At 39.3% G+C, this 14,030-nt stretch overlaps 2 protein-coding genes across 2 annotated transcripts in view; one reads left to right on the forward strand and one right to left on the reverse strand.

Moving 5' to 3' along the window:
* The window catches only part of LOC139948088 (neural proliferation differentiation and control protein 1-like), a 73,596-nt gene extending 65,341 nt beyond the window's left edge, over positions 1-8,255 (reverse strand). The window contains exons 1-2 of the mRNA XM_071946118.1: positions 8,103-8,255; positions 5,362-5,508 (exon numbers count right to left, since the gene is read on the reverse strand). Coding sequence (XP_071802219.1) covers positions 5,362-5,508; positions 8,103-8,190 — 235 coding nt within the window. The 5' untranslated portion in view covers positions 8,191-8,255. The remainder of the gene's footprint in view (positions 1-5,361; positions 5,509-8,102) is intronic.
* A 2,635-nt stretch (positions 8,256-10,890) lies between these two features.
* Positions 10,891-13,955, forward strand: LOC139948214 (uncharacterized). Its single transcript, XM_071946292.1, has one exon. The coding sequence runs from the start codon at positions 11,174-11,176 to the stop codon at positions 12,482-12,484; it is 1,311 nt and encodes a 436-aa protein (XP_071802393.1). The 5' UTR covers positions 10,891-11,173; the 3' UTR covers positions 12,485-13,955.
* Positions 13,956-14,030: the final 75 nt, after the last annotated feature.

Here is a 14,030-nt window from a genome sequence, read left to right on the forward strand (position 1 = left end):
AACTTTTACTTTTAAAGCAGTTTGCACTAGTGCAACTATCACCAAGCAATTTGTATTTCATTTAAAGGAACACGTTGCCTTGGATCGGTCGAGTTGGTCTTTGAAAAGCATTTGTAACCGTTTTTTATAAAATGCATATGGGTAGAAAGATGTTGTAAAAGTAGAATACAAAGATCCACACAAACATGACTCGAAATTGCGTGGTTTTCCATTTACCTCGTCGACTAGCACGTCGGCCATTTATTGGGGTCAAAATTTTGACTCCCATAAATGGCCGACCGTGTTAGTTCGCACAGTAGAAGGAAAACCACGCAATTTCGAAGCAAACTTGTGTGGATCATTGTATTCTACTTTTAAAACATCTTTCCAACCATATGCATTATATAAAAAACGGTTACAAACGCTTTTGTTTTGACCAACTCGTCCGATCCAAGGCAACGTGTTCCTTTAACTTGTTGTTATTTAAAAAATAACTTTGGTTGATTTTTTTTTATATTTTCAGATTTTAATTTCAAATTTTCTTTGTTGTCATTGAAAAATTTGGTTGCCTGTTTTTTTTTAATACAATCTTAAAATTTGTATTGTTTACCTTTTATTGCCGTTTTTTTTTCAATTCAGCATAACGAAATTGCTTACATGACAACTTTGCAAATTAAACTGTTCTATACAATTTTTCAAAAAATCTTTATACAAATATACAGTACACCCACCTTTTAATGGCATAAAATTGTCAAGGCTCAGAAAGTCCTGTATGATTTTAAAACAAAATTAAGTAGATTTTAAATCGAGTAAAAAGTCTACATTAGTAGTCACATCATCTAAGCACTAAAAAGAGACTGTTTTGTAATTAGCTTCAGGGGCAAGTGCGGAGTATATTAACGGATGAGAGGGTGACATTTCTGGACAGCCAGTGGCCAGAACCGTGAAAGGGCAGAAAATGTCAATCCCATTGAAGCTGAGTACAAAAACAAATTATTGAGAACAATGTCGTTCATAATGACAGCAAGATTGACAATGTGTTATAACCTATCTGCTAAATCTAGCACGTTCTGCAGCCAGCATGTGTCTGTCGAGGACTTTGTCTTCCAAGACTTTAATTGTACAATGGATCATTCACGTTTTGGGGGGTTGTTATTTTATCCTTGTCAAGACTTTTAAAGTTCATATTGGAAAGGTCATGCCTATGTTCAATATATTTTTGTGGATTTATTAACTCTCAGGATTGATAAGAAAATGACTGATTGGAGGTGGGATCAATAAAATGCCATACTTTAGTAGATCTAATCAAGCTGTGCATAAAACTGTTTTCCCAAATAATTTTTTTAAGATGGGTAGTCCAAAAGAACATGGGTAGTCCAAAAGAAAACCCCACACCATGTGAACAGCATACAAACACTTAAAAGATCCATGTGGTGACTATCCAGAAGTATTTTTCTCCCTCCAAGATGAAATTCCATCTCAAGGCAACAACCAAGAGGCTTATGTACACGTACTGCCCATATGGACGACCCCTAAATAGTATATTACATAGAGAGAGCTTTATTGATTTCAGATACTGCATATTCAGAACTCAGGAATAAGGAAAGAGTGGGACCTTTGCTAAATAATTCCTGTCTCAAAGAGTCTTTGCAGAAGGTGGCTAGGAACATTAAGGTGCATCTTATTATCTTCTGAAGAAAGACGAGGGTTGGAATGAAGGAGGAAGGCAACAATAGCAAAGTCTGGCACCCATTTTCTTCATCAAGGCCAGCATGAATTGCACTCTGTGCCTTGAATTGATGAAAACTGTGTTATGTAATCTGTGTGTAAAATCAAAGGTTGATGCTTTCAGAGAAGTCCTAGATTGCTAAAGGTTAAGAAATTCCAGAAGAAAATCATTTCATTTTGAAAATGTGTAATGCTGCATTAAAAATAAGGATCCCTTTTCAGCATTTAGTTGAATGCAGGCAGGGTGCTTTGTTCTTGAAAGGAAAAGGGCTCAAACCAAAGCGCTTTGGTTAAGAGCATGGGAAATATTCTGAATTTCAATTATTGACCATGAATATTCATGAATGAAATATGAATGGGCAGATGAGAACAAACTGGGGAACAAAAGAAACCAGACTCTTAAAACAATAGGACAGGATGCAATATTTCATAACTTGTGTTTTGATCATGGCAAGTATTGTTCAAAGACCTTGGCCCAGTATCAAACAGCTGTTAACATGGTCAAGCAGATAGCAGTGAGCCTAAAAACTATAACTATTTTAATTACAGTAAAACTATTTTTCATCAATTGTTTTAATATGCTACTTGAGCGGAATGTTTATAACGGAAATGCTATTTTAACTTGTTTATAATACGTTTCTTCACTATTCAGGCCTACACGTACATGTAAATGTAATTTTGATTTGTGTACACTTCTGAATTTTTCGTAATTATCAAGGAAATAATCAGGGCCCTTCTGCCGTTGACGGCGTGCGTAAAAATGACAATGCTTTGACATCATGTCTAGGAGTTCACTTTGTTAAATACATTACACAAACTGTTGATCACTTGTATCTACTGTATCCAGCGTTTGGCAGCAATGTCTTTATTAAAGCAGAGATACTGACCAATGGCTAAAGGAATTCTTGCTAAAGAGAAGACCAAACGATGAAGTGGGTTGTTTATCAGTCACTCCATCTCGGTCACTATCTCCAACAATCCCCCGGGGGCAAAAACAAGATGGCTTTCGTAATACGCTTGAAGGCCTAGCCTCGTGAATAAAATATGTTTGCCACATATTAATGACCAGCAAAGGATGACTAAGCATACATTGGGCTACATTTACTAAGCATAAACAATGCCACAAATCTAAGTGCAGTGTAAACAAATCAGAGTTGGTTTTAATAACTGTTTTTAATTATCAACTGCTTTAAAGCTCAAATTAAAAATTTGAAGTTAGAAATATTCAAACATTGCACAATGCGGCACATGTTCAAGTAAAGTCATTTTGTATGTTACAAGTGTCCCGCACATTAAACCCATTACATGTTGAAGTATGGACACAAACTGTACTGTTCAGTGTGCAGGCCTATGGTGTGTATAGCTAAAATATTTCAGAGGGTAATCAAATTTCCTCGTATCATTTACAAGAGGGCATGAAAGATATCTACTAATAATTGTTTTCCTTTGCTCTAAATATTTAATCTGTCATGCCTGCAGAAATTCCAGGACTTCATTATTTCTCAAATTTCCACCTCTGAAAGACAACTTCCGACATCAAGTTTTGGGCTCATATTATCCGGGTAAATCTTGTTCATCCGGAAACTAAAGATGCTGGTCGCAACCTCGTAAACTAACATAAATGTGTTTTCCTAGCGTGGAGTCGTCCCAACTCTGCACCCTGTCATCAACAGCTCCAGGGCATGATGTTATCCTGGTTACCATGGTGATGAGAGTTACTGACAGCATCTCCCCTTTTACCTTTCCAGGTGTCGTATTGGCGATCTGTCTGTCAAACTCACACGCAAACCAAACATCTTATTAAGTTTCTTTCCCACAAACCTCCCCCACTCCCCCAATTTCATTTCATCTATTTATTTTTCAATTGATCGGCATGGCAGCACCTTCCATCAAATTGCATAAAGGAATGAACTGTTCACTTTTTTGTTGTTGGTGATTTTTCTAAATTTACTCCGCAACCTGAAATGCACTTTCTATCTCCATTAAAGAGAAACTGACTCTAAAATGCATTTTCAAATTTAAGAAGGGCTACACTATTGTTGTGAGTTTATTTGCTACAAACCATCAACAACGTCATAACCGCATACGTACTGCTCGTACAGTGTATATATGTATAGGCCTGCATATGTACATGTATGTCATATTATCTATTGAAATAGGCAGTGTTGGCATGGTGCAAAACGTGTAGGCTACATCGTAAATCACTTTTTGCCTTTTCACAAATCATTTTAGACTGGTAGCCAGGCTAGTGACCAAACTCACCAATTTGGGAACAAACACAGAAACCAACCAGACTTCAATTACATACACAACAAATCATTGACAGGCAGCAATTTAGCTTTTTCTCGCTCAACTATGGAATGTTTGTGATCGTTACGGAGGCATGATTGGGTTTTGACCATGAAGAGCTTCTAAAATAACATGTAGTTTCTAATCAAGGAGCTGTCAGATGAAGGGGGGGGGTGAGATATGAAAACTAAACCCAACTGCCTTCATCAAAAATATTTGATACACGGACATTCTGTGAAGTTATTACCTGTAAATCAATCATTACGACCTAGAGCTACAGAGTCGATCTATTAGAAATTTTAATCCAAATCAGCATCATACGTGCTTTGAGTACACTATGTACTATGTAGAATCAAACCTGGCTTCAAACAACCACAAGAGGGCCTCCTTTAAACAGTTTCATGTCCTCATCTCTGATCTGAACAGCTGTTGTAAATTGTTCAGTACAGGTCACAGACATTGTACTATCATACTTGGTTTTAATCCAGGTTTTATATTAACTCATACGTAGAGCCTTGTCATTTGATTGGTGGAACATGTGTCACATGACGTCTTTTGCCACGTACAGTGTACAATATAATATTTACTGCACATTGTTGGACGGTCAACAATGTATGAAATGAATATAGGATTTTCTTTGCTTAATTGCCGGTGTTGTTCCCAAAACATATCAGTTCCACTTGTTCGTCCAAACAAGGCAAGGTTAAATTGAGTGACATGTTTTTGTGTCTTCCTTTCGCTTATTTTTAAAGTGACATCAGGCTTTTCATTTTATTCAGATTTTCTATGTAAAAATTAAATGGTCGCAACAGAGCCGAGGGCAACAGAGCCGAGGGCAACAGAGCCGAGGGCAACAGAGCCGAGGGCAATAGAGCCGAGGGCAACAGAGCCGAGGGCAACAGAGCCGAGGGCAACAGAGCCGAGGGCAACAGAGCCGAGGGCAACAGAGCCGAGGGCAACAGAGCCGAGGGCAACAGAGCCGAGGGCAACAGAGCCGAGGGCAACAGAGCCGAGGGCAACAGAGCCGAGGGCAACAGAGCCGAGGGCAACAGAGCCGAGGGCAACAGAGCCGAGGGCAACAGAGCCGAGGGCAACAGAGCCGAGGGCAACAGAGCCGAGGGCAACAGAGCCGATGGCCTCAGTGGCTTTTGTGTAATTCCAGGCCTGCAAAAGACTACTGCACATGGGCCTACATGCACTTGGGCCTATATGTACTTGTACATGTGTACGGTTCAGTGGTTCTTTCGGCTGTGATGTCATCCATGTACTGTACTTTTCTGGCCTGGGCAATAAACCTACAACAGGTTACATCGGAGACCTCAAACTAGCATCATTTACAGAATACAATCATGAATGTATCCTTACCTTGTCCATTATACTTGCAGATGCCATCGTGCTCAATGTATGGATGTATACATGGTCCACACCCTCTTGATGCTTTGGTGCATTCAGATCTCCTTTGATTTGTACAGGTTTGAATGGAGGGACAGATAGTTCCTGCAGCTACTTCACCTGCAGGTGCCAAACAATAAATGTGAAAAGATTTAGAAAACATTTCAAATGTGAACGGCTATTTCGCTTTACCATCATGATGAAGGATAGTATTATGTCCTTAACAACTGCAATGCATCACAATTAACAATTAGTAGCTGTTGCTGTATTCACTACTTTAGATACAGCTTACGCTGACAGGTTTTAGCCAGGATTTGGTCAAACTAAAGGGGTAAAAGTTTGCTTGAAATTTAAAAACCGACGTCCAAGTGGTTCACTTACATGTGATGTACATTACATGTACATCACATGTAATTGACAGATCAAACAGAGTGCCAAACTTTAAAACAGGGTGTCACCCAGAAACCCTTCCAGCAATCAGGAGATGTTGTACAACCATGAACAACAATACGACAACCAGGGAAATGTTTAGAGCATTCAGCATGTGAATTAGGGAAAGTTTCTACTTAAGCAGGGTCTGGATTTATCCAAATTTAGTTTATTTTCAGGGCACTTCCTGCAGAATCAGGACCAGTTTGCAGCAATTGATTAATTAATCTAATCAAAAATCCCTCCATTACCAGTAAATTATCAGTTATCAGAGGCTATCATACTAAAACATATTGATGTCAAGAGCTTACAGGATTGTCCCAATATACCACAATAGTTCCATTCATACCATAAAAAGAACAGGCATGGCAGAGGCTTGGTATTGAGGCTTGGTATTTGTGTTGTATCCACTACCACCCAACTCTATTGACAGAATCAACAATGGTATTTTGGGGGTAGGGCCCTGTATGCACAGTGCAAGAAGAATGTAGTGTCTGATCTGTACATTGCTAGGCAAACAAATACGGTATAATGTACAAATATGGTACAAACAAATATGGTACAATGTACATGTACTGTGTTATTAACACTGTCAGCCAAGTAAATGTTCCTCAACCTTGAAGAGGGCTGCGTTCATTTATTGGGATGGATCATTTATTGGGATGGATCTAATGCATCATAGATTCAAAGAGTTCTAGACTTGGGAGGTGAAAATAATGCAACAAGTCAATTTAAATTAAGTGCACAAACAAGCTTAAAACGGATTGCATACTGATTTTTTTTCAACAAGGTTCACATTTTAGGCTTTAATTGAGCTCCCATTCTAAACATATTTTCTGGCAAGTGAACTTTAAATCACTGCACCTTGCAAGCCTGAGTAAACTTGAAAGGGCGCTTGCTTTGTGAACCAGAAACACCAGTAACTGCCAGTGGTTAACCCCTACCTGCCTATTCTTCCATGACAAGTGTTCAAGGTTCTTTTACATGCACCACCAGTCCTAGTAGAAGGAACCTACAGCGTACTATTTGTCCCATCCAAAGGACAATACAATTATGGTTTCTTGTTCAAGGACATTTAGTTGAACAGGGCTGCCATGGCTTGCGCTCTTAGCCACTAAGCCATGACACCCTGTTTGTCGGACCTGTACCCTGTTTTATCTCTCATTTATATTTAATGTATTGTAAACAACTAGGACGGACCCAGTTTTAAAATTTTAGTCAATAATTGTCTTAGTATTGTGCAAAAGGGAGTATCATAGATTGGTTTTTGTCAGCATATTTTTTAAAGTCACATGTCACGTATGATAAATCATCAGGTTTTCAAATATAGCGTCCTCGTGCTGAGAAAACTGAAGGAAAAAAAGTCCTAGTATTTTCACAGCATTGTCAAATCTATCTCTACGTTTAGCGAAGTAAACACTATATATACAGGTTACCATCTTTTACTGCAGCATAAAGAAACGAACAGCAAGCAACCCTCATCAAACTAAAAACTGTTCCATGCATGAATCATTTATCAGATTTGATTGTTGTCTGGTGTAAATTTTTTCAAACCATTATTACTGACGCGATACTGGTCAACAGCAGTACTTCTCACCCAGTAAGTTTTTATGGTGAATAACTTACCAGGAGTGCGTTTTGGCGACCCCAACCAGAAACATTGGTTATCTGTTGAGCGGTTTCACGTGTTCGGTTGAGCGCGGTGACGATGCTGTTCAGTCCAACCGGTAACCAACTTGTTGAGTTGGTTTGGCTTTGGTTGGGGTCGCCAAAACGCACTCCAATCCAATACTCTTTTCACTCATTTTTACAAAAAGGGATAGCTCATTGATTGAGGTAAATTAGGTACTATATTATTGCATACCGAATGAAAAAGTGGTGGCGCCATACAGAAACTTTTCCGAAATTATTTAACTAACGACCCCCACCTGAAAATAAAATTTTGACTGTAAAAATAAATTAAATGTATTTTTTTTAAAGCTGTTTGTTTTGATCACAAAACTGAATAGTACATGTTGATGTTCTACTTTACTTTAATTGTAAATCATTGGTGCAATTTTCCCCAGAGCAAAGCTGACATTTATTGAACACCCACCACTACAGGGACAGGGATTTACCTCAACATCGAAAACAACCTGCCCACTCAGTTGTGCACGAAATACTGGCCGACTGCAGAGCGCTGCCGCCTGGCTGCACTTTCCAAACACACACAGCAAACCAGCGGCAGGTCAAGCCAGCTGGCAAAAAAAAACAAGTGGAAAAAGAAGATAATTTTGAGAACTTACCAGACACGTTTCCCACTAAAAAGAACAGCAAATGATGCAGCATAATTACATATGCCAGTGAGGTGACTGACACTATTTTCCCCGTCATTTTCAGCGGTTAAATTCGACGCCAAACTGAGCGAATTTCAATTAACGTAGCTCACCGGACGGTGTCCTCCATGTTACCGTGAAGTTTCGACGGCTGTTTGGTGTTTCATCATACGGCCCAAAACGTTAACACGCCTTTAAATTGCGCCCTCTGCTGTCTGGCGATACATCTTGGTGCGTTTTGGCGGTCGTGCGCGTAATAACCAATACTTCGGTCACTGGCGTGGCCAGAACCGATGACATGTTCAACCATGGAGGTAGAACTAATTCTACCTCCATGGTTCAACCACCGAAACAGAGTTATTAGTTAAGACCGCCAAAACGCACCCCTGGTAGACTCCGTTGAATTTAGCATTCCCCTTTTTTATATTATAATAATGCAACAGGCATGTATGCTTCGTTTTTGAAAAGGCAAGGGCACCAAGGCATTTTCTCTTTGGCAAAGGGCACCCTATGAGGAAATTGTAATTTCTACTGGAGCATTTCAAGGGCACCAAGGCAATGGCAAGGGGCAACGGAGGCAATCGCCTCCGTTGCCTCCGTGAAGTATCAGGCCTGATGCAGGCACAATTTGTTTTATGAATGTATAGTGTGCGATTGGAGTGAAAAAGAAACCCGTTTGTCGCAGACTTTGTCTTGTCCTTACTCCATTTTAAGCATTGTGTGACATGAACAGAGTCCCAAGTTGCTACACATAACTTTCCTAAGTATCAAGTGAGTTCGCTTCTCCAGGTAAAGTAAAAAAATTATGCCAATCATTAGAATTATTAATAATTCCGTATAAAATGTGCGTTTAATTTAAACAATCTTGTAAAACATCGATCTCACAATGCATTGCCTCAAATCCCATTGTATAAAATAGTAACAGAACATAATATAAAATGAAAGTGAATGTCTGAGTCTTTGATAAAAAATCTTACTTTAAAAGTGTCAACACGCGAGAACTTAGTTTGTGCACAAGTTCAGGAACCATTAGGGACAATTGAAGTACTGCAGAATCCTTGCTGTTTTCGGATACGCTCACCGAGTAGGTTCGATCCAGAAAGTTTTATTTTTCCTGTTGAGTTTAGTTATTTGAAATGAATGTGCGGTTACAGACTTCTATAATCTTTTACCCGTTTTCATAAGGACTCTATCAATAATTGGAAAATGAGTGGATCTTTAAGTGCAATACCACCATTAAAGGGACACACCGGCTCACCGTTTACGCAATTTAGGGGTGTAGAATCATAAATAATGTTTTTATAGATGGTTGCTGTAAAAAAAATCATCAAAATGTCACGTATTTAGCGAAAAATGATTTTAAAAATCTAAAGCGGCCATATAACAAGCTTCAGTTACACGGACTCTTTGAATGTGATCTTACGTTAGAATTTTCACCATTATTTACATTTTGTAGCGATAATTTGAATATATGATCTTTTTCGTCAATTATTCGTAAATAATTTTGTAAAAGAAATATTTAAATTTGGTTAAGTAAGTTACTTTTAGACGGCTGAAAGTAGAACTAGCCCGGAAGGTCACGTGATTGTTTGTACCACTTTTTGGTTAGAACAATCACGCGACCTGCGTTTTTGTCTTAAAATGCTCAAAAACGGCTAAATTTGATGATTTTTTTTAAGGACTGTTCTTCTTCATTCCTGGAAGACTCTTGAAGTCACATCTTAGTCTATTTTGTAGCCCAAATAGCCCAATTCGTCCGGTGTGTCCCTTTAATAGTTTAATTAAATTATGAAAAAAACTTCGATAGAGACATTCTCAGACGTTCAACGCCCAAGAAACTTGTAATAAACACCGGCTTGATGAGCCACATTAACTCGGGATAGACTTGACTTTAGTGTTTTCCCTCCCCCTTTCTTACTAATTGCGGTGATCCTTCATCCACCGTCCCACCCCGATTCCCTTAACCTCGCCTTAGTACACAAACCCTCCCCAAAAGTTGTAATCACTACTGCTCAACCTATCACCCCTTTCATCAAAGCACTGATAAAAATAGATCCAACGTGTGTGGTGAATCCCATACAAAACAATTGAATCGACTTTAACGGTACATTATTAGCGAGTGTCATGAATAATTGACGAAAAGGCCCGAATAAGAATCGATCTCTGCCGAGCGACCGATCGACTTTTCCGGGTCAAACAAAGAGTTCTTTCTCGCCCGGTCCGTGTTCGCGCAAGCCGAACTGCCTCTATAACAGCACCCACTAAGAATTCAATCAATTTGATAACAGCCTTGTTTCATCTCTAAGCATCTAATGAAGGTGTTTGGAGGGGCTATTCAACGCTATACATAAACAGTGCTTTTAACGATTTCTGATACGAGCAGAAAAACTTAGTGTCCACTTTGTTCAAAGTTTCATGGACGATTCGATTCAAACAAGAGGGGAGATATTCTGAATTTTACATGTTTACCACAACTTCTAACAGACTTTCGTTGGGTATACGTGGATTACTTACTTTGATAAACTTTGATCTACCATACTAGGTGTTATTTACTAATTTAAGTATTATTGCTGCCTCGTTTGTATCTTTGGTCCAATGTGCGTCACTCGTGCCCCTCATCCCATCCACCTCCCAACCCCTCCCAGCCCTCCTTCATGCGCTCAGTTTTGGCGGCTGAATAAAAGGTGATTATTGTATCGTCAGTGAAATTGTCGACCATAGTGCCAATGCTTGCATACATTGTAACCATAACAAAACACTGACACGCTTGTAAAACATAACCCCGAGTAAGCTCATGTTGCGACCGGACAAGTAACAAGTGGAGAACATTGTTTTAATATCAATGTGATGCCAGTGTCTTCTTTGTTGACGGTTTTTTCTTTTCTAACAAATAGTTCTGGACGTGAACATAATGCAACGATTCCGGTTTTTGTGATGGCACAAAAGGACAATCGGTTATGCAGTTTTCATCATCACAACTTCTCCCTTCAACGATAGATTTATTTTGATGATCTAGAGAGACTGAAACAAAGTATTTAACAATGCCATCCCATGTGTGGCAGGGTGATGATGCACCTCTAGCGATACAAGATGTTTACGACTACATAGACCGGGAAATCAAAACATTAAAAGTCAGACTCGTCACCAAGACAGAGAAACTGTTTTACGGCGGCATCGACCCTATTCAATTCCTCATCCACGTCGAGGAAATCTTCAAGAGTAAACACCGAGTGAAGAGAATCAAGACCCTGGTTCCGAAGGTGTCCTCGTGGGCTGAGTTAGACTTATTCGCCCGGACTTGCAACGAGGTACGGAGACCCGGAGGCGTCCGGGATGCCGGCTTTAGTAAGGACCTCAACACCTTCATGCAGGCGTTCCAGCGCGGGGTGAAGTCCATCTCGGAACTCCTGGATGAGGTACGAGATTTGTATACAATCGTACAGAGTTTCTGCCGGAACTATCAATCATTGGAGGGCGAGTTTGATTTGAAGTGGGCCCGTGCCGCCAATCTAGAACTTAAGAACAACCTCCAAGGGATTTCTACTCTCCTGCGTGAGGCACAGACTGGGGTGAATCCGAAGTTGTTCAGCACCGACAAGTTTTCGATGGATGTGGCTGAAACGCTCGACACAAAGAGGTACCCTATTTTGCGGTTGTTTCCGGATATCTTCCAGAAGTTACATTTTGTGCTGCACCTAGTTGGAAAATGGCGCGCAAATGATCAGATTTACCTGGAGGATGTTCAATTTAAACTGATTAAGACAAAACGGATCCAGCGTCTCAAACAAGAGGAATATAACACACTTGAGTTGGAGCATGGTAATATTCTAAGTAATATTGTGGAGAGACGAGTTCGCGTGAGAGCTCGCGAGATCCGCGAGAGAATCAAACAGTTGGACCAGGAGATTCATAAACTGCATAGTCTGAAACGGAGTATGACGTCAGAGAAGACACAGACAGAGCAGGAGGTCTTGGAGAGAAAACGGGTAATGTTCCTCAATAAGAACATCACAGACATAACCAAAGACATTGATAACATCTTAGGTCTGAAGAAAGACATAGAGATCCTTGGTAAGAAATTGAAATCACTGAATAAGAGCATCAAGCTCACTGAGACGGACCTGAACACTCGCGAGAAAGAGAAACAAGATCTCGAGAGAGATTACAACGAGATGAGGTCTGCGACGAGTAGATCCAACCAGTTGGCCTTCGAGAGGACGGAGCTGTCAAAGGAAATTGCCATCATTAATGAGAAGATCCAAGAGTTGGAGACCATCTTCTACCGGAAGACGGATAAACAGAGGTTGGCGATGGCCTTTGAAGAAGTCCAAAAATCCATGGAGGACCCATAATGAACTTTAAAGACACTTTACATGAATTTTTACCGAAATAAATAGTATAACCAGTTTCAATCTGAAAGCTTGTTGATTTTGAAGTGCATGATTATGCCAAACATACAGAGAAATGTTCGGTTGAAACCTCAGAGCTTTGGTTGAAACACTACTAAAGTTGTTAAAATAGCATTTTAAGACTATATCCGTAGCCATTATTTTGATTGCCACATTGAAATAGGCCACAAAGGAGCATGCACAAATTCATCAACAAAACATGGTGCCCATTTTCCGTTTTTTTTCCATTAGAGCATTACACAGAATGAACCTTTCACAGATTGGTTGATGATGTTGATAGAGAACGCGGAGTAAATGTACAGTCAAAATGCAGCTTGAAATATTTTTCGTTTATTTACTGAAACCTGCATAACTCAAACCATAAGCACAACACATTACAACCCATGATTTTAATCTTCTTACTAGAATAAATTTGAGCTCTGAATGTACAAAAGAGAAAAAGAGATGTTTTGATAAAACGTCATGTGAATAGTTAGCTTGTTGTAATCTGCTTTCCAACAAAACGGTAATATGACCAAATATAGCTCTATGGCCCAAAATGCAACACATAGTTGAAGACCTGACATTTAACAAAGTCTGTGTTAAAAGAAAGTCAATGAGATGTACAGTACTATAAATGAAACATTATTAAACTAGACATTAAGTGTTTGTGAACAAACACGAAGCTGTTCCGTGATGTTTTGCTTGGATTATGTGCTTCATCGCCAAGGAATATAAAACTGGCAAAAAAAGTTTCAAAAAAGTTGTGTAGCTCTTAATATTAGGTCACACTTCCCGGTTGACCCGCAGGTAAAGGTCAAAATGGGCCCACAGCTACCAAAGACTAATCTGCAATGCCAAGGAGTCTATAACTAAAAAGTTAAAACAATCGGTTGTGAAGATTTTGATATATAGTCCCACTTCCGGTTGACCCAGAAGTAGAGGTCAACATATGGTAACAGTTTTCCAAAGTTAATATTTATTGCCTTAGGGTCTTTAACTGAAGTTTGAACATTGGCTTTGTACTTCTTGAAATATGGGCCCACTTCCGGTCGACCCGGAAGTAAAGGTCAACATGGGGTCAAATGTGTTTCAAACTAATCTTGAATGCCCAAGGAGTCTATAACTGAAAAAAGTTTGAAAATCGGTTGTATATTTCTTGAGATATGGTCCCACTTCTTGTTGCTCCGGAATTAGAGGTCAATTGAGGTCACGGTTTTTCAAAAGTAATTTTTTATGCCTAAGGAGTTTATAACTGAAAAAAGTTTTAAAATCTGTTGTATAACTCTTGAGATATGGTCCCATTTCCGGTCGTCCGGATGTAGGGGTCAACTTGAGGTCACGGTTTTTCAAAATTATTCTCCAATCCCCAAAGAGTATTTAGCCACAAACAGTCTTAAAATCGGCTGTATACTTCTTGAGGTATGGTGCTGCTAAGATTTTCTAATTTAATTACAAATGAGGGTCATGTGGTTAATTAGTTACTAGTTGACATTTTTCAAAAATAAAT

The sequence above is a fragment of the Asterias amurensis genome, chromosome 15 (assembly GCF_032118995.1).
Source record: "Asterias amurensis chromosome 15, ASM3211899v1".
Lineage (NCBI taxonomy): Eukaryota > Metazoa > Echinodermata > Asteroidea > Forcipulatida > Asteriidae > Asterias > Asterias amurensis.